The following is a 21,737-nucleotide window of genomic DNA, read 5'->3' on the forward strand; positions in this document are numbered from 1 at the left end:
TTTTCTTTAAAATAATACCAAATAAACTCAGTTAACAAAAAACTTACGTCAAGTGGTTTCTTGAGCACAATCCAACCAGATTCAGCCTGTATATCAAAATATTCCAAATCATTGGGATTGAAGGGGGCACTAAGGCTATAGACAATGGCACCATTGTTATCGGCATCTTCATCGGAGGCGGAAACACGCAAAATGTTGGTGCCAATGCTGGCATCTTGTTTGACATTTTCCACATATTTCTACAATCGGGTTGTTGAGAGAGAGAGAAAAGTCTTAACTTGAGGGTATTTTAATTTTATTTATTGAACTTACCTGTCGATCAAACAATGGGGGATTATCGTTGACATCAGTAATTTCAACAGTAAACGAGCAAACACCTTCCAAACTGGGTTCACCCTGATCGGTGGCCTTAACAGTCACCGATACAAATTTACCATCATCACCTTCGCGATCGAATACTTTGTTGGTGGAGACCTCGCCGGTTTCTTCGTCAACAGTGAATTTGGTGCCTTTCTGATTGGGTTGCTGAACAATGGAGTATTTGACCTATGGGAAAGGATGAAACATAATTAGCCCCTACATATCAAAGATAGAAATTTGAGCCATATAGTAACAAATTTTGACCAAAAATACCCATAGAACGAAACTTTTCACAACAATTTGCCTTTAAAAGTAAATTTTCTATAATTTTGACAAAACTTCCCATAAAAGGTTCATATTGACCAAATTTCCCATCGAAGCGAAATTTTAACAAAATTTCCAAGTCTAGCGTTCGAAGCCATCAATACAACTTCCAACATTAGCACAAAATCATGTGTGGTACGGAAGAAGTGTAATTTTCCACAGAAAGAATGTCTGTCATCACATAAAAATACATGCATTGGGAAAATGTACAGCTAATAGAGAGGGTTGTCGAGCGTGGTCAATGTGGTAATTGTATCATAGATGCGTTTTCGCTATTATTGCGATTCAAATACAACATACCAACGCACGGCCCTTGAAACCATCACACCTAACCATAGACGAAACGCGTGGTTGGTGTGTGTTGCTATCTTTGGCTTTCCTTTTCCATTTGCATCTCCGATCATTAAGCTCGTCTCGAAGGAGAAACAAACAAAAATTAAAAAAAGGAAGGTAAATTTTTCAAAATTTCACAAAGAAGTTTAATTTGGTCAAAATTGTCGATAAAATGTAAATTTTGCCAAATTTCCCATAATGGTACATTTTGACAAAATTTCCCATAAATGGTGGGTTGGGTAAGAGCGGCAGTCCTTTACAGTCTCACGGAACAAGTCCTCTGGTGGAAATCGAACCCATGACTGCCGCACTGGTTATACGAGCTCACCACCAACTTGGCTATCGGGGTGCCTCCCTTAAAAGGTAAATTTGACAAAATTTCCCATATAAGGTAATATATGACAAAATTTCCCATAGAAGGTGAATTTTGACAAAATTTCCCATAAAAGGTAAATTTTGACAAAACTTCCCATAGAAGGTAAATTTTGACAAAAATTTCCAAAATAAAAGGAAATTTTTCCCATAGTGTTTAAATTTAGACATAATGTCCTACTAAAACAAAATTTTGACAAAAGTTTCCATATAAGTTTCTTTACGACAAAATTTCCCACAAAGGGTAAATTTGCCGAGGCGCCTCCCATAAAAGGAAAATTGGACAAAATTTCCCATAAAAGGAATCTTCGACACAATTTCTCATAAAAGGTAGGTTAGGTAAGAGTGGCAGTCCTTTATACTCTCACAGACCAAGGCCTCTGGTGCGAATCGAACCCATGACCCCCGCACTGCTTATACGAGCACAAAACCAACTTGGCTACCGGGTCGCCTCCCATAAAAGGTAAATTTGACAAAATTTTCCATTTCCAAGGTAATATATGCAAACATTTCCTATAGAAGGTCAATTTTGACAAAAATTTCCTATAGAAGATCAATTTTGACAAAAATTTCCTATATAAGGTAAATTTTGACAAAAATTTCCAAAAAAATGTAAATTTTTCCCATAGAATCTAATAAAAGAATCCCACTAAACCAAAATTTCTCATAAAAGTTCCTTTACGACACAATTTCCCACAAAAGGTAAATTTGCCGAGGCGCCTCCCATAAAAGGAAAACTTGACAAAATTTCCCATAAAAGGTAAATTTGACAAAATTCCCCATAAAAGGTAAATTTGACAAAATTTCCCATAGAAGGTTAAATTTTACCAAATTTCAGATAGAAGGTTAATTTGGACGAAGTTCCTCTTAGGAGGTAAATTTTAACAAATTCCCCATACAAGGTAAATTTTGTTTGTCGGTTTGTTTGTTTGTTCCGTATAGACTCAAAAACGGCTGAACCGATTACTTTGAAATTTTCACAGATTATGTAGGTTAGACTGCAAGGAAACAAAGGCTATATAATTTTTTGATATCAGAAGGGGGGGGGGGGGGGGGGCGGACCCTCCCCCTTACCCCAAAAGTATTACCCAAAAATAAAAGCAGACCGATCGGGACAATATGGGATTCAAATGAAAGGTATTCAAGAGTAGAGTACGAATTTCATAATAAAAGTTGGGTCCAAGAAACTAGGGGGTCGCCTCAACCCCAAAACCCCTTAAAATAGGTTTATTTGACGATCATGACAATATGGGACACAAATTAAAGGTATTCGGGAGTAGATTACGAATATGGTCAGGAAGTAGGAATAGGATTTATAATTTATTGATAACGGAAGGGGGCGGACCCTCCACTGTTACCCCAAAAACACCACCCAAAATCAAAAGTGGACCAATATGGGTATCAAATGAAAAGTATGTGGGAGTGAATAACGAATCTGGCATACAAATTCATGTCGAAGTATAGGGAGTCACGCCACCCCCACAAAAACGCCCAAAATGGGCACATCAGGCAGTCACGGATATATGGGCCTCTGTTGGTTTCTTCCGTATAGACTGAAAAACGGCAGAACCGATTTTCTCGAAATTTTCTCATATTGTTTAGGTTGGTCTGGAAGCAAACATAGGCTACATAATTTTTCGGTATCGGAAGGGGAACTTATGCCAAAAACACAACCCAAAATCAAAAGTGGACCGATCGGGACAATAAGGGTATCAATTGAAAGTTATTGGAGGCCAATGGTATTAAAATTTGGGTCCAAGTACCCAGCAGCCCCCCTATCCACAGAATTGCTTTAAACAGACATATTTGAAGTTCATGTCATTATGGGACTCAAATGAGAAGTATTAAGCAGTAGAAGGGGGCGGACCCTCCCCCTTACCCCAAAAGTATTACCCAAAATAAAAGCAGACCGATCCGGTATCCAATATAGGTATCAAATGAAAGGTATTGGAGAGTAGAATACGAATATGGTATTAAAATTTGAGTCTAAGTACCCATCGGGCCGCCCCAACCCCAAAACTCCCCCAAATCAGATATATTGGACGTTCATCTCAATATGGGGCTCAACTGAAAGGTATTCGGGAGTAGATTTCAATTCTGGTATACAAAATCAGATCGATGTATAGGAGGTCACGCCACCCCTCTAAAACTCCATTAGACCCGTTATGACTATACGATACTTGGCTGAATCGATTTTCTTAAAATTTTCATACATTTTGTACGTTTGTCTGGAAGGACCCATAGGCTATATAATTTTTAGACATCGGGTGGTGGCGGATACTCCCCCTTACCCCAAAAACGCCACCCATATCCGAAAGTGATCCGATGGGCACAATAAAGGTATCAAATGAAAGGTATTGTAGACCAGAAAACGAATATGGTATTAAAATTTGGGTCCAAGTACTCAGCGGGCCGCCCCCAACCCAAAACTTCTCTAAAAAGATATATTCGAAGTTCATGTCAAAATGGGACTCAATTGAAAAGTATTAGGTAGTAGATTACAAATATGGCATAAAACATTAGGTCCATGTAATGGGAGGTCGCCCACCCCCCTAAATAACCTCAAATGGGCATATTAGCCGACCATTGCCATAAGGGACTCAAATGAAAGGTATTTGGGAGTAGATAACGAATATTACATTAAAATTTGCGTTCAAGTCTTGGAGGCGCTTTTTCTCCTAAAGATACGTCAAATGGGTTATTTGACCCATTATGACAATATGGGACATAAATGAATAGTATTTGCGAGTAGAAAACGAATTTGATATCCAATTTTGAAGCCAAGTGTTTTAGGTACACCCCCTAAAGCACCCCCTAAACTGAACTTCATTTCCGTTGGGAATAAAGAACGAATTTGATATCCATTTTCATTAAAAAGTGCCGGTGGCCGCCCCAGACCCAAAACACCCACCAAACGGTTCATATTTACCGGCCATTGCAAAATGGGGCTTAGGGATTTGGAAGTGCAGCACGAATTTGATATCCATATTTGAGTCGAAATGTCTGAGGTGCCATACCTCCCCCAATGAGAACATTACCCTAAGGAAGAACATTACCACCAGGAACCGAGAAGGGGCAAATTCTCACACATCAATGGGTGTTTTCCGATTCAAGTTTAAACTCAATTATAAGGGACCTTTCTTATAGCCAGGTCCGAACGGCGTCCCACAGTGCGACACCTCTTTGGGGAAAATTTTGATCATGCATGGCATTGTGCCTCGCAAATGTCGTCAACATTAAGAGGAGATAAACACCGCTTTGTTCGATGTTCTCGCCAGGATTCGAACGAGTTCAGCGTTATAGGCTACAATGGCACGAATTCGATATCCGCATTCAGGGCGAAGTGTCTTCATTCTAAAAAAATATTTGAGAGTTAAAGAAGGCGCAGCGGAGCGGACCCGGTTCGGCTAGTTTCCATTAAAAGGTAACATTTGACAAAATTTCTCATAGCATGTAAATTTCGAAAAAGTAAATTTTCCACTTTTCAAGTTTTTTTGCCTGTTAGGGCGAGATCAATAAATTTTACAATTCTTGTTTATTTCTCTTTGGAGACAAGCTCAATGATCGGAGATGCAAATGGAAAAGGAAAGCCAAAGATAGCAACACACACCAACCACTATGGGACGCGTTTCGTCTTTGGTTAGAAAACTTTTCAACCATATTAGATGTGATGGCTTCAAGCAAAATTTCTCTAAGCTAATTTTGATAACATTTCTCGTAGATTGATAAGAAATTTCAACTTTTCAACTAAAATTAAATTTTGACAAAATTTCCCGTATAAGGTTAATTTTGACTAAATTTCCTACAAAAGTTCATTCGCACAAAATTTTCCATAAAATTTAATTTTTTACAAAATTTACTATAACAGGTAAATCTTGAAAATCTCCCAAAAAAGTTAAATTTTGACAGAACATCCCATAAAAGGCAAATGTTGACCAAAGTTTCTATAGAGAGCTAATTTTGACAAACTTTCCCATAGAAGATCAATTTTGATTTTTCCGTAATTTTTCCATAGAATATAAATTTTGACAAAAAAAATTTAAAAAAAATTTGGCAAAATTTTTTTTTGTAGGCAAATTTTAACAAAATTTCCTATAGATGAAAAATTTTGACAAAAAATTTCCATAGGACGTAAATTTTGACATAATATCCCATTAAAATCAAATTTTAACAACATTTCCCATAGAAGACTCATTTCGACAAAATTTCCCACAAAAGTTTTATTTTCACAAAATTTTTACTCGAAGGTAAATTTCAATGAAATATCCCATCAAAGGCGATTTTTAAAAAAATTTTCCCATACAAGGTAAACTTCTCCCAAGGAAGTTAAAATTAAACAGAATTTCCCATTAAAGGTAAATCTTGACCAAAGTTCCCATAGAGACCTAATTTTGGCTAAACTTTCGTACACGCCATGTCACTGCAAGTCCTTTTTGGGCGTAGGCCACATTGACCTATGGCACAGCGAAAGGTCGGTTCGTTTGGTTTGTCTGTTTGCGCTCTTTTATTTAAATCTCTAAAAGCCTTTCATGATTTTTAGGGCATCATTTTGATAAAATCTCCTAAAAAAATAAATTTAGCAAAAATCTCCTATGGGAAGCAAATTTCAACCTGAAAACATTACAGATACCGCTGTGTACGCATCAAACATAACCAGCCACCTTTAAGTAAACCCACTCAAAAGCTATAGAGCTCACCCACATCAATTACAAGCATCCCACTATGTAGCCCTTCCAGCAGAGCACTCAGCACACTAATCCAAATCATTTTAAATGCTTAACATGTAGCTTACCTGACCATTAACACCCTTATCTTCATCGGTGGCCACCACTTTTATGACCGGACTGCCATTTGGTGCTCCCTCCTCTACTTTGGGATAATAGGTGGCACAATCCTTAAACACTGGCTTATTGTCATTGACATCGGTAATGAAGACCACCACTACAGCAGTGGAGGTATGTATCGTTTGGTCACCATTAACACAACACGAGCCATCATCCATGGCTGTTACATTCAATTCATACTTATCGCGATCCAAGGTAATGGCCTTATTGTGCAAACGTATCACGCCGGTGATATCTTCAATCACAAATTGCCCAGATGAAGTGCCGCCACCGACAAAACCAAAACGTACATTATCGCCATCCTTATCGGATGCCACCACGGTGGTAACCAAGGTATTGGGACCAGCATTCTCATCCACATTGGGGGTGTAGACTTGTTGCGAGAATTTGGGTTCTTCGTCATTCTTATTTTTCGTATAAACGCGCACTGTAGCCACACCCGACTTGGAGGGCTCCCCTTTGTCCTTGGCCGTGACTATAAATTCGTAGTAGGCATTATTGTTGTCAGCATCCAGTTGTTTGTTGTTCACTATAATGCCATTGGTGTCAACGGCAAAATGATCATCGGATACCAGATATTCGATTTCGGCATTTGCACCCGAATCGGAATCCATGGCTTTGACGCGCAATATACTTGTGCCCAGCGGTATGTCCTCATCGACATTATGGGCTTGGTAATCGGGCAACTCAAATTTGGGTGCATTGTCATTGACATCGGTGACGCGGATTGTAAGCTGGAACGGAAAGAACATTGTTAGAATATTTTTTAAAAATTAAAAAAAAAAATTACAGGAAATCACATTGACAAAATCACCATCCAATTCCAACAATGATATTTTAATTAGCAAATAAACTTTCCTATAGAATATAATATGGCGAAGCAAGGAAATTTTCCATAGACAATAAATTTTCATGAAACTTTGCAAAAATTTTATCTAGAAAAACAATTTTGACTAAATTTATAGTAAGAAGTATATTTTGATAAATTTTTGACAATATCAGCTGCTCCAAGCCGAACCTTTGATACCCACCACCATGGCTATATATTCATTCTCAAAATTTGTTATAACACTACTATATCCAAATGTAGTCCGATCTTAGTCATATTTGGTTCAGTTGCCGAGAACCTCTATACAAGTAACTGTTCGAAATTGGGTAATAAGTGCGCCGTTCTTGTGATTTGGCCCTAGTTCGGAAGGTCGACCTGTATGACTGATATATCTAAATATGGTCCAGACCGGACCATATTCGGGTTGAATGTCGGGAGTCTTAAAGCAGCTCACTGTTTCAAATTTCAGCAAAATTGGAGAATAAAGGAGCTTTTTATGTTATATACACCCTAAGCCTGAAGATCGCCCTCCATGACGGGTTATATCTAAATATAGCCCGATCTGGAGCCTATTCAGGACAGATGTTGGGTGTCTTGATACAACTCACTTTCTCAAATTTCAGCGAAATCGGGTAATAAATGCGCCTGTTATAGGAAAAATACCCAAAATCGGCAGTTCGGTCTATATGCCAGCTATACCCAAATATGTTCCGATCTGGACCATCTTTGATTCGGATATTGACGGACCTAATAAAACTCACTGTTCTGAATTTAAGCGAAATCATATAAAAAATATGCCTGTTATAGGCTCAAGACCCTAAATCGGCATATCAGTTTATATGGCAGCTATATGTAAATATGGTCCGACCATATTCGGGTCGGCTGTTGAGGTGCTTGGTACAAATTACTATTTCAAATTCGAACAAAATCGGAGAATAAATGCGACTTTTATGGTCTTTAGACCCTAAAGCAGAAGATCGGTCTCTATGGCAGCTATATCTAAATATAGCCCAATCTGGACCTTATTAGACCAGATGTTGGGAGTCTTGATACAACAAATGCGCCTGTTATAGACCAAATACCCAAAATCGGCAGATCGGTCTGTATGACAGCTATAAACGAATATATTCCGATCTGGACAATTTTTGGTTCGGATATCATTAGGCCTAATAGAGCTCACTATGCCGATTTTCGGCGAAATCGAGAATTAAATGAGCCTGTTATAGGCTAAAGATTCTAAATCGCCAGATGGGTCTATATGGCAGCTATATCCAAATATAGTCCAATGTGGCCCATTAAAGAGCTTAACCTTCGTATACAAGAAATACGAATCTGTGCCAAATTTCAACTCCAAATCCTAATTTTTAAAGATTTGGATTTGGAGTTTTTAAGAAGCCTAACATAAGACACTGTGTCAAATTGCAGCGAAATCGGATTATAAATGCGTCTTTTATGGGGCCAAGACTTTAAATCGAGATATCGGTCTACATGGCTGCTTTATGCAAATCTTGATCGATCTAGCCAAAATGCAGATATATGTGGAGGGGCTTAATTTAACTCTCTGTCCTAAATTTCGGCAACATCAGTCAATAAATGCGCCGTTTATGGGCCCAAATTCTTAAATTAAGAGATAGGTCTATAAGGCAGCTATATCCAAATCTGGACCGATATGTGCCATATTGCAGAAGTATGTCGAGGGGCTAAACCTAACTCACTGTCCCAAACTTCGTCGAGATCGGAAAATAAATTCGCCTATTATGGTCTCAAAACTTAAACTCGAGAGATCTGTCTATACGGCAGCTACATCCAAATCTGGACCGATCTGGACCAAATTAAAGAAGGATATCGAAGGTCCTAAAACACAACTCACTGTCCCAAATTTCGGCGACATCGGACAATAAATGCGCCTCTTATAAGTCCAAAACCTTAAATCGAGAGATCGGTCTATATGACAGCTATAACCAAATCTGAACCGATCTGAGCCAAATTGTAGAAGAATGTCGAAGGCCCTAACACAACTCACTGTCCCAAATTTTGGCAAAATCTGACAATAAATGCGCATTTTAAGGGCTCAAGACCTTAAATCGCGAGATCGGTCTATATGGCAGCTATATCCATTTCTTGACCGATCAGTGCCATATTGCAGACGTATGACGAGGGGCTTAACACAACTCACTGTCCCAAATTTCGGCGACATTGGACAATAAATGCGCCTTTTATGGGCCCAAAATCTTAAATCAAGAGATCGGTCTATATGGCAACTATATCCAAATCTGAATGTTGCCATATTGCAGAATGTTGTCGAAGGCCCTAACACAACTCACTGTCCCAAATTTTGGCAAAATCTGACAATAAATGCGCATTTTATGGGCTCAAGACCTTAAATCGAGAGATCGGTCTATATGGCAGCTTTATCCACTTCTTGACCGATCTGTGCCATATTCCATAATGATGTCGAGGGGCTTAACACAACTCACTGTCCCAAATTTCGGCGACATTGGATAATAACAAGTAAAAGCGTGCTAAGTTCGGCCGGGCCGAATCTTATATACCCTCCACCATGGATCGCATTTGTCGAGTTCTTTTCCCGGCATCTCTTCTTAGGCAAAAAAGGATATAAGAAAAGAGTTGCTCTGCTATTAAAACGATATCAAGATATGGTCCGGTTCGGACCACAATTAAATTATATGTTGGAGACCTGTGTAAAATTTCAGCCAATTCGTATAAGAATTGCGTCCATTGGAGCTCACGAAGTAAAGTAGAGAGAACGATTTATATGGGATCTGTATCGGACTATAGAACGATTCAGACCATTATAAACACGTTTGTTGATGGTCATGAGAGGATCCGTCGTACAAAATTTCAGGCATATCGGATAATAATTGCGACCTCTAGGGGTCAAGAAGTCAAGATCCCAGATCGGTTTATATGGCAGCTATATCAGGTTATGAACCGATTTAAACCTTATTTGACACAGTTGTTGAAAGTAAAAATAAAATACGTCATGCAAAACTTCAGCCAAATCGGATAGGAATTGCGCCCTCTAAAAGCTCAAGAAGTCAAATCCCCAGATCTGTTTATATGACAGCTATATCAGGTTATCGACCGATTTCAACCATACTTGGCACAGTTGTTGGATATCATAACGAAATACTTCGTGCAAAAATTCATTCAAATCGGATAAGAATTGTGCCCTCTAGAGGCTCAAGAAGTCAAGACCCAAGATCGGTTTATATGGCAGCTATATCAGGTTATGAACCGATTTAAACCATACTTGGCACAGTTGTTGGGTATCATAACAAAACACGTCGTGCGAAATTCCATTCCATTCGGATAAGAATTGCGCCCTCTAGAGGCTCAATAAGTCAAGACCCCAGATCGGTTTATATGGCAGTTATATCAGGTTATGGGCCGATTTGAACCATACTTGGCACAGTTGTTGGATATCATAACAAAACACGTCGTGCACAATTTCATTCTGATCGGATAAGAATTGTGCACGCTAGAGGCTCAAGAAGTCAAGACCCAAGATCGGTTTATATGGCAGCTATATCAGGTTATGAACCGATTTGAACCATACTTGGCACAGTTGTTGGATATCATAACAAAACACGTCGTGCAAAATTTCATTCTGATCGGGTAAGAATTGCGCACGCTAGAGGCTCAAGAACTCAAGACCCAAGATCGGTTTATATGGCAGCTATATCAGGTTATGGACCGATTTGAACTATACTTGGCGCAGTTATTGGATATCATAACAAAACACGTCGTGCAAAAATACATTCCAATCGGATAAGAATTGCGTACTCTAGAGGCTCAAGATGTCAAGACCCAAGATCGGTTTATATGGCAGCTATATCAAAACATGGACCGATATGGCCCATTTACAATACCAACCGACCTACACTAATAAGAAGTATTTGTGCAAAATTTCAAGCGGCTAGCTTTACTCCTTCGGAAGTTAGCGTGCTTTCGACAGACAGACGGACGGACGGACGGACGGACGGACGGACGGACATGGCTAGATCGATATAAATTTTCACGACGATCAAGAATATATATACTTTATGGGGTCTTAGACGAATATTTCGAGTAGTTACAAACAGAATGACGAAATTAGTATACCCCCCATCTTATGGTGGAGGGTATAAAAATAAGAAATTCTGGAATTTTTTTAAAAAAAATTTCTCTGGAAAGTAAAAAAATGCAAATTTTGCCCATGAACATTGCACTAAGGAACAGGGGCAAACTTCTCACATATCACTGAGTGCAGTCCGATTTTTTTTTAAGCTCAATGACCTCTATTTTATAGCCGAGTCCGAACGGCGTGTCGCTGTGCGACACCTCTTTGGAGAGAAGTTTTACATGGCATAGTGCCTCACAAATGTTGCCAGCATTAGGAGGGGAAAACCACCGCTGAAAACTTTTTTGATGGTCTCGCCAGGATTCGAACCCAGGCGTTCAGCGTCATAAGCGGACATGCAAACCTCTGCGCTACGGTGGCCTCCCTCTAAGTAGGTTAATGTCTGGTATAGTGTCCCCACTTAAGTGCCGGTATCTGACGGTACATAGAATGTAAATATAGTCAAAATTTCTTATAGAAGTAAATTTTCAAAAAAAATGATTAAAAGTAAATTTTGAAAAAATTTCCTCTAGAAAGTTTGTTTTAAAAGATCTCTTACAGGAAGTAAATTTTGATTAAATTTTTAAAAAAAAGGTGACAAACTTTCATAAAAAATATATTTTGACAAAATTTTCCATTGCAAGGAATTTTTGACAAAATTGCCCACAGATGGTAAATTTTCTATTGCAAGGAATTTTTGACAAAACTTCCCACAGATGGTAAATTTTAACAAAATTTCTTACAGCAACTAAACTTGAGAAATTTTTCCAGAGAATTTAAATTTAGACGAAATTTTCCGAATTTTTAAAAATATTTCTCTGGAAAGTAAAATTTCGCACTGAATGCATTTTTGACATTTTGAAATTTCTCATAGATTTTGCATTTTAATAAACATTTTTATTATCATGATTTTAATTAACAAATTTACTTTTAAACCAACTAAGTTTTTCCCATTATTAATCAAAAAAAAAAAAAAATTTCTCATATTTCTCATCTTATGCATATTTTCCATAACCTGATTACTTTTGCCAAAAAATAATCAAAATCGATGATGGTGCACAATTCTCATACCGAAGAGTATTCTCAAGCATAGGAAAATATGCCGCTTGAGAGAATGCCCAATAAAACTGTCAATTTGCTACTAAACTTTGCTGCATGTCAGTGCTCTACAGCATTCCCCGGGAACAGAATGGCATTGGCATTAAGAATTATGCATTTAAGTGCAATCGTTGGTAAACTTACAAAACAAATCTCCAGTGACATTAAATTACCCTTGGAAAATTTACTATCATCATTACCATGCTGTCAGCAGTAGTGGTGTAGTGTCCTTGCTAACAAGTGATTCCCCAGGCCACAGAAAAAAAAAAACAAAACCAAAACTTTGAATGAAACAACGCACAAAAAGGAAGTGAACCAAAAGTAATGCAAGACAAAAGGGACTTGCACTGGCATACTATGAGGCCAAGACTCTAAGGATGCTAGTTTTTGTAGCTTAAAGGGGGGTAGACGGACGGACGCATGGTGAAATTGTCAGCATATTGAAAATTCCAGTTCAACAAAGTGCCACCATTAGGAAGAAAATTTTGTTACAAATACTCGTACTTACCTCAACGGATGTGGAGAAACCACCCGAATCTTCGGTGGCTGTTACAATCAGCGAATAGACATGGGGTTGTCGTAAATCTTCAAAATCCAATTCTTTCGCCAGCTTCACAATGCCCGATGAGGGGCCAATATTGAAGGTACCCGCACCCTGGCCTTGAGCTTTTAAAGTATAGCGGATTTCACGGTCTGCAAACGACTTAGCTTTGACGGAAATAATGCTACCGAGTGTAAGTAGGCGTTGCACGAGGCGAGAGTGAGAGAGTAAGAGAAAGATGAAAACAAAATTAAAGCATACTTCAAGGAGCTGAAATTAAATAAAAAATATTGCCGTCTCTTTGGGCAGGCACATCTTGCTTTTCAATTTTATTTCCTGCCAAGCTTCTGCTCTTCCCCCCCCCACAAACTCAAAATTTATTTATTAGCCCAAGGGACTATGAAAATAGAGAGAGAGAAGCAAAGAAGGAAATCACACACACACACACACAGATACAGATATATACGCATATATTTTCTTAAAAACGTTACAAATAAACAAAAACAACAAATGTCTGGAGACTGTATTAAGGCAATAAGGTTAAACAGAAGAAGACCATCATAAACACCACTGGGGATCAAATGAAAGAAAATTTAATAACAAAAAGTTCAAAATGAAATCAAAGAAATAAATAAATAAATACAAAGAAAACCATGCAACATATGTATCAAATGTCAATTTGATTAAAAACTTGAGGCAATTTGTGCCCAAAAAAAAAGAAAAAAAAAAAACAAAAAGCAATATCAAGGAAAACAGCCCCAGTCGTCATCATCTTCTGCTACTTTAACTCGCACACTTACTCTGAGTCTTTTTTCTGATTTTCTGGAATTTCTGCCTCATAGCTGGGCATATAGAATTGGGGCGCCCTTTTGCCACCCACAATGCTCAAACGTTCCTCGGGTGTACTTTGAAAACGTCGATCATCCACTTTGCCATTCTGATCCTCGGCCTTGACATATAAAACATATTCCATATCCAATTGGAAGAGATCGGTACCTCGTGTGCGCACCACACCAGATCGCTCGTCCACCTCGAAACGTCCTCCGGTACGATCACGCACTATGAAATAATGAATGTTATGATCGGTGTCTGGATCACGGGCTTGCAATGTGAACACTGGGGTATTTGGAGGGGCATTTAATTGGACCACAGCCTGCATGGGCAGGGGGCGATTAATGAAATAGGGCGGCTCATCGTTGACGTCTTTGACATGGATAATGACACGTTGATTATCGGTGTATTTGAGACCAGCTGAAAAGAAGAGAAATAAGAGAGAAAAAGGTTAGTTTTTTTTGTTGAAGAAAAATTCAAAAATGTTAAAGGATCACACTTTGTAAAAAAAAATGTGTCATAGAAATTAATTTCGGTAACATTTCTCATAAACGTACAGGACCACTGGTTAACACAAACCGGATGGAAACTTTGGAACAGTGATTCTCCGGCGATGCATATGCATGTTGGATATGGGTTTGATCCCTAGACACTACAGACACTGTTGCAATGAGAATGAGATGGAGACTATCCTGCCTTTGCTTTGTTCAAGCCCTGGTCTACAGGGCACATTAAAAGGACATTTGTTTGAGTAGACATACCGAACCAATGGATACCACAAACCGGATGGACACTGTGGATCAGTGATCCCACGGCGATGCACATGCATGTTGGATATGGGCTTGGTCCCTAGACGCTACAGCAACTGTTGCAATGCGAAGGAGACTATCCTGCCTTTGGTTTATTCATGTCCTGGTCTACGACTTATCTCAGATCTATATAATCTTCCAGACGTATCATTTGGAGTTCTCACAGACTCTCGAAAATAACGAAACGGTTTCGCCAGAAGACGATATATTGGTTGCCCAAAAAGTAATTGCGGATTTTTCATATAGTCGGTGGTGAAAAATTTTTTCACAGCTTGTGACTCTGTAATTGCATTCTTTCTTCTGTCAGTTATCAGCTGTTACTATTAGCTTGCTTTAGAAAAAAAGTGTAAAAAAAGTATATTTGAATAAAGTTCATTCTAAGTTTTATTAAAAATGCATTTACTTTCTTTTAAAAAGTCCGCAATTACTTTTTGGGCAACCCAATAAAATCCTAGCAGAGATGGGATTGTAAGCAGGTGGAAGTAGACGTGCAGGACCACAAGTTGTTATGCACCGGGTAGACGCTTAAGGGGGATGCAACTGCATGTGGACGTGTCGGATAGCCTCCGTTCCTTATACCCTACTCATTTCTTACAACTCTTCATCTCCTTCTCTGTAGCTGATCTAAGGCCCGACACTTTCTTTACCTTGTCACCTACACTTCATTCTCGCTAGGATATCACAATGGCCTTAACTGAGGCCACCGAGTAAAATTTTTGGTGGACTATATTTAAGAGGCTATATATATTGGAGGCCACCGTAGCGCAGAGGTTCATTCTCGCTAGGATATCACAATGGCCTTAACTGAGGCCACCGAGTAAAATTTTTGGTGGACTATATTTAAGAGGCTATATATATTGGAGGCCACCGTAGCGTCCACCTATGACGCCGAACGGCAGGGTTCGAATCCTGGCGAGACCATTAGAAAAAATTTTCTGAGGTGGATTTCCCCTCCTAATGCTGGAGACATTTGTGAGGGACTTTGTCATGGAAAAACTTCTCTCCAAAGAGGTGTCGCCCTGTGGCACGCCGTTCGGACTCGGCTATAAAAAGGAGGCCCCTTATCATTGAGCTTAAACTTGAATCGGACTGTACTCATTGATATGTGAGAAGTTTGTCCCTGTTCCTTAGTGGGCAATGGGCAAAATTTGCAATTTTATATGTAAGACGCGCAGGACCACAAGTTGCCACACCGGGTAGACATCTATTTCGGAGTGGACCAGAGATGTACATGCATGTAGGGGGTGTCGGACTGGTCCCTTTTCCTTACAACTTACTTTCTTTTTATACCCAGCACCGAAGGATGGGAGTATATTCTTTTTGTCGTTCTGTTTGCAACACATCGAAATATCCATTTCCGACCATCTAGCCATGTCCGTCCGTATGTCTGTTGAAATCACGCTACAGTTTTTGAAACTAGAGATATTGAGCTGAAACTTTGCACAGATTCTTTTTTTTGTCCATAAACAGGTTAAGTTCGAAGATGAGCGATATCGGACTATATCTTTAAAGAGCTCCCATATAGACCGATCCGGCGATTGAGGGTCTATGACCCGTAAAAGCCACATTTATTATCCGATTTTGCAGAAATTTGAAACAATGAGTTGTGTTAGGCCCTTCGACATCCTTGGTCAATTTGGCTAAGATCGGTGCAGATTTCGATATAGCTGCCATATAGACCGATCTCTCGATTTAAGGTCTTGGACCCATAAAAGGCGCATTTACTGGCCGATTTCGCCGAAATTCGGGACAGTGAGTTGTGTTAAGCCCTTCGACAACCTTGGCCAATTTGGCCCAGATCGGTGCAGATTTGGATATAGCTGCCACATAGACCGATCTCTCGATTTGAGGTATTGGACCCATAAAAGGCGCATTTATTGCCCGATTTTGCCAAAATTTGATACAGTAAGGTAAGTTAAGCCCCTCGATATATTTTAGCCATTTGGCCTAGATCGGTGCAGATTTAGATATAGCTGCCATTTAGACCGATCTCTCGGTTTAAAGTCATGGGCCCTTATCGACAAAAAAAAGGCCCATAAAAGGCGCATTTATTGCCCGATTTTGCCAAAATTTGTGACAGTGAGTTGCGTTAGGCCCTTCGACATCCTTAGTGAATTTGGCCCAGATTGGTGCAGATTTGGATATAGCTGCCATATAGACCGATCTCTCGATTTAAAGTCTTGGGCCCATAAAAGACGCATTTATTATCCGATTTCGCTGAAATTTAGGACAGTGAGTTGTGTTAGGCCCTTCTACGTCCTTGGTCAATTTGGCCCAGATCGGTTCAGATTTGGATGTAGCTGCCATATAGACCTATCTCTCGATTTAAGGTCTTGGGCCCATAAAAGGCGCATTTATTGCCCGATTTTGCCAAAATTTGGGAGAGTGAGTTGTATTAGGCTCCTTGACATTTTTTTAAAATTTGACCCAGATCGGTCCAGATTTGGATATAGCTGCCATATGAACCGATGTCTCGATTTGAGGTCTTGGGCCCATAAAAGGCGCATTTATTATCCGATTTTGCCAAAATTTTGTGACAGTGAGTTGTGTTAGGCCCTTCGACATTCTTCTTCAATTTGGCTAAGATCGGTTCAGATTTGGATATAGCTTCCATATAGACCGATCTCACGATTTGAGGTCTTGGGCCCGTAAAAGGCCCATTTATTGCTAAATTTTGCCAAAATTTCGGGCAGTAAGTTATATTAGGCCTCTTGATATCTTTAGGAAAATTGGTCCAGATCGAATCAGATTTGGATATAGCTGTCATATAGACCGATCCCCCGATTTAGGGTCTTAGGCCTATAAAAGCCACATTTATTATCAGATTTTGCTGAAATTTGGGACAGTAAGTTGCGCTAGGCCTCTTGACATATTTTAGCAATTTGGGCCAGATCGGTCCAGATTTGGATATAGCTGCCATATGGACCGATCTCTCGATTTGAGGTCTTGGACCCATAAAAAGCGCATATAATGTCCGATGTCTTCGAAATTTGGGACAGTGAGTTGTGTTAGGCTCTTCGACATCCTTGGTCAATTTGGCCCAGATCGGTTCAGATTTGGATATAGCTGCCATATAGACCGATCACTCGATTTGAGGTCTTGGACCCATAAAAGGCACATTTATTGCCCGATTTTGCCCAAATTTGGTACAGTGAGTTGTGTTAGACCCATAGACATCTTTCTGCATTATGGCACAGATCGGTCCAGATTTGGATATAGCTGCCATATAGACTGATCTCTCGATTTGAGGTCTTGGGCCCATAAAAGGCACATTTATTGCCCGATTTTGCCAACATTTGGGAAAGTTAATTGTGTTAGGCCCCTTGACATCTTTTAGCAATTTGGCCCAGATCAGTTCAGATTTCGATATAGCTGCCATATAGACCGATCTCTCGATTTAAGGTCATGGGCCCATAAAAGACGCATTTATTTTTCGATTTCGCCGAAATTTGGGACAGTGAGTTATGTTAAGCTCCTTAACAATTTTTTTACAATTTGGCCCAGATCGGTCCAGATTTGAATATAGCTGCCATATAGACCGATCTCTCGATTTAAGGTTTGGACCCATAAAAGGGGCATTTATTGTCTAATTTTGCCAAATTTTGGGACATTTAGTTGTGTTAGTTCCTTCGACATCTCTCTGCAATATGGCCTAGATCGGTCCAGATTTGGAGATAGCTGCCATATAGACCGATCTCTCGATTTAAAGTCTTGGCTCCATAAAAAGCACATATATATTCCAATTTCGGTGAAATTTGATACAGTGACTTATCCATCATCCGTGTCGTATATGGTTCAGATCGGTCTATATTTGGATATGGCTACCAAAAAAAAAAAACAATATTTGGTTTTACAAAATTGAACAAAGTCTTGTACTTATTAGACCTCTCAATATCTGTGTAAAATTTAATCCAAATCGGGCCATATTTCGATAAAACTGTTATGGGGACATAAGGTATGCATTTTTCACCGGATTATGGAGAAAGGTGGTTTACCTATATACCCGAGGTTGTGGGTATGCAAAGTTCAGCACGGCCGAACTTGACTTGTTACAATTTTTCATCTCCCTCTCTTTTCTCTATGTCTGATTTAAAATCTAACACTATTTGTTTATCTTCGCATCTACACTTCATTCTCGCTTTTGTATTATAATTTCCCAAACTAGGGCCAACGAGTGAACTCTACTTTTTGTTGGACTACGCGTTCAACATGATAGTTTTCCAAACACTTTTTGGCTTGTCCTTCAAACTATTTATGGAAACGCTTTTATGAAGGGTAATTTTTAGCTATTTTCTATTTGGCAACACTGGTTTAAACATTTCACGAAAGTTTCGTGTTTTGTTTCACTGTCAAACATCTTCAGTTTGGTCTATTATTTAACTATGAATCGTCTTACAAACGAACAACGCCAGAAAATTAAAGAATTTTATTATCAAAATGCGTGGTCTGTTAAGAAAGTTCATCGCGCGCTTCTTCTTCAGCGAAGAGGCCCATGGCTTAATGGATACGTTAATAAGCAGAACTGTGGATTTTGGAGTGAAGATCAACCATAGGCATTGCAAGAGCTACCAATGCATCCACACCAACTCACAGTTTGGTGCGGTTTATGGGCTGGTGCGGTCATTGGACCGTACTTCTTCAAAGTTTATGCAAATCGTAAGGTAACTGTGAATGGCGAGTGCTAGTCTGAGATGATATGCAACTTTTTTTTTGCCCAAAATGCAAGAGCTTGACTTGCATGACATGTGGTTTCCAAGAGACGGTGCCACATGTCACACTGCACTCTTAACAATGGACTTATTGAGAGGCAAGTTCGGTGAACATTTTGTTTCACGTTCGGGACCGTTCAATTGGCCGCCTAAATCGTGCGATTTAATGCCTTTAGATTATTTTTCGTGGGTTTAAGTTAAAGATCATGTCTATACAGACAAGCCCGCTTCAATTGACGCATTGAAAGACAACATTGAAGCATTTATTTGTGAGATACAGGCCGAAACGTTGGAAAGAGAATGCCTAAATTGGACTAAGCGCATTGACCATTTGAGACGCAGATACGGTCAACATTTGCATGAGATGATCTTCAAACATTAAAATATATGGACCGTACTATCGATTCAAATAAAGATTTCATAAATTTTTCAAAATTTGATTTTTTTTGAAAAACTTTTCTATATTTCCAAAAAAAAAAAAAAAATCACCCTTTATAAGGATTTTAAGAAATTTATGCTATGGCCCAAACAAACCCATTGCCTTTATCAAATTCGCAAGTATTTTTGGATATTTATAGCGCACTTAGTGCTTAAAGTTGTTAATGGTTAAATACACACACAAAAAAAGGATGCACCTTAAAGAATCTGAATTTTGTGAAAGGATTAAAAATGCTTACTCTCGACTTTGAATTCAACAAGGCATAAGGGTTGTACTACGTTGCTTTAGAAAATCTAAGACAAACATCAATGAGAAATCTTTTGGACAAATATCCCTGTATTTGTTGTAAGTTGCAAGTGTTCTTTACACATACTTGTACTCTTATACACCCACACAGTTGGCTGTAGATTATTTCCATGCAAAAATGTATTAAAACAGACTTGTGAAGTAAAACCTTTGAGTCTCGTGTTTAGAAAGCACTTCAAGAAAGCAAAGAAATCCAACTACAAACCCTTTAAGTTTGTGTCTTAAAAAAAAACACCATACCTTCATCTCTAAATGCCAATGTCAATATATGATGATAATCATGTTGAGGATGATGCCAACGCCGACCATAAGAACAAGAGCAAACAATACATAAGAGGTAGTGGAGAGAGAAAAAATGAAAAAAAAAAAAAATTGTAATAACTTACACTGAGAAAATTTTGAAGGGAAGAAAGTTTCACAAAAATTTAAATCACTTAGAAAATCTATTCAAAACTCAAATTTGCCAATTTGGTAATGAAAAGTCCATTAAGCAACGGGACCAAACATCTTACAAAATAATGGGCGCTATCCAATTCATGTTTAAGCCCAATGATCTATTCAAAATATGAAGAGTCAACTTAATTTTTCCATTTTCGTACTGTTTCTTCCTTTTTGTGCTTCGGCATATGAAGTGATTAAAAGTGAACCCATCCATGCATCCAGGCCCCAATTCCCCTCACTTGTTTTGTAAAAACCAATTTCTTAAAATTTCAACAGAATGACGTTTTTAGCATGTTGGGTGGGTCGCCTGGAAGTGACGGGCATTTTGTGATTATGATGGGCATTAGACCAACCTTAAACAATAACCATGCAATCAGCAACAAAAACCCACAACAGCATGTCACTTGTCTATCTTAAAATAGCGACATCAAACACACACACACACACACTCACAGACATGCCCACCCTTGGCTTTTAGCGAACCTAATCATAAAAGAGAAGAAAGGAAAAGAACAATGAATTTAACATCTGTGTTAGATTGTTGCACAAAATGAAAAACTTTGGGGAACCAGCAACAAAGACACCAACAAAAAAAACCCCAAAGTTAATTTCTTGTTTTTCTTGAAAATGTTCCCTTCCAGGGAAAATTCTCGAAGAAGAAAGAAAATGGCCAAGAAAAGGGTATAAATAGAGTTGCCATAGAGAATTTGGGGAATCAGCAACAAAGACACCAACAAAAAAACCCAAAGTTAATTTCTTGTTTTTCTTGAAAATGTTCCCTTTCAGGAAAAATTCTCGAAGAAGAAAGCAAATGGGCAAGAAAAGGGTATAAACAGAGTTGCCATAGAGATATGCGAAATTGGGAAAAGGATTTTCCGAAAGAAAATTAGAATTAGAATAAAAGCACAAAGAAGGACGGACATTGATCATTAAACCTACACCCAAAGTAAGTTTGGAAACCTAATGGCAAGGTAATTCTCAATGCTACGATTCTTGGTTGCTATCCCTTTCAAGTATAAACTCAATAATTAGGTTATAAGGGACTTCTTTTTTATTGGCGATTTCAAATGGTGGATCGCAGAGTGAATCCGCTTAAAAGGAAACCCTTACATGGCTGAATACCTCATAAATGTCGTGGCTTTATTGTTTTTCTGGGTTTAATAGGAACAAGTAAAAAGGCCTTAAGTTCGGCCGGGCCGATCTTTGGATACCCACCACCTTGGCTATTTATGTAAGCCCCCTTTCGTCATAATCCGTTTGGATATTGGATAACTTATGCACCCAAATTCGGCACGGACATTGAGTGGTCTAAATATAAGTCACTGTTCAATTTTGTAGAACTGGATATTGGTATTTTTGGTAACTATATCCATATGGT

General features: G+C 38.8%; 1 protein-coding gene across 5 annotated transcripts in view; it reads right to left on the reverse strand.

Annotated features, from left to right (window-relative positions):
* Positions 1–21,737, reverse strand: part of LOC106086998 (neural-cadherin) — a 535,030-nt gene that overhangs the window by 369,453 nt on the left and 143,840 nt on the right. For all 5 annotated transcript variants that reach the window (XM_059364497.1, XM_059364494.1, XM_059364495.1 and 2 more), the window contains exons 2-6: positions 13,625–14,075; positions 12,792–13,008; positions 6,182–6,967; positions 313–546; positions 48–239 (exon numbers count right to left, since the gene is read on the reverse strand). In XM_059364497.1, the coding sequence (XP_059220480.1) occupies positions 48–239; positions 313–546; positions 6,182–6,967; positions 12,792–13,008; positions 13,625–14,075 (1,880 nt within the window). The remainder of the gene's footprint in view (positions 1–47; positions 240–312; positions 547–6,181; positions 6,968–12,791; positions 13,009–13,624; positions 14,076–21,737) is intronic.

Source organism: Stomoxys calcitrans, chromosome 3 (assembly GCF_963082655.1).
Source record: "Stomoxys calcitrans chromosome 3, idStoCalc2.1, whole genome shotgun sequence".
NCBI classification, from domain to species: Eukaryota; Metazoa; Arthropoda; class Insecta; order Diptera; family Muscidae; genus Stomoxys; species Stomoxys calcitrans.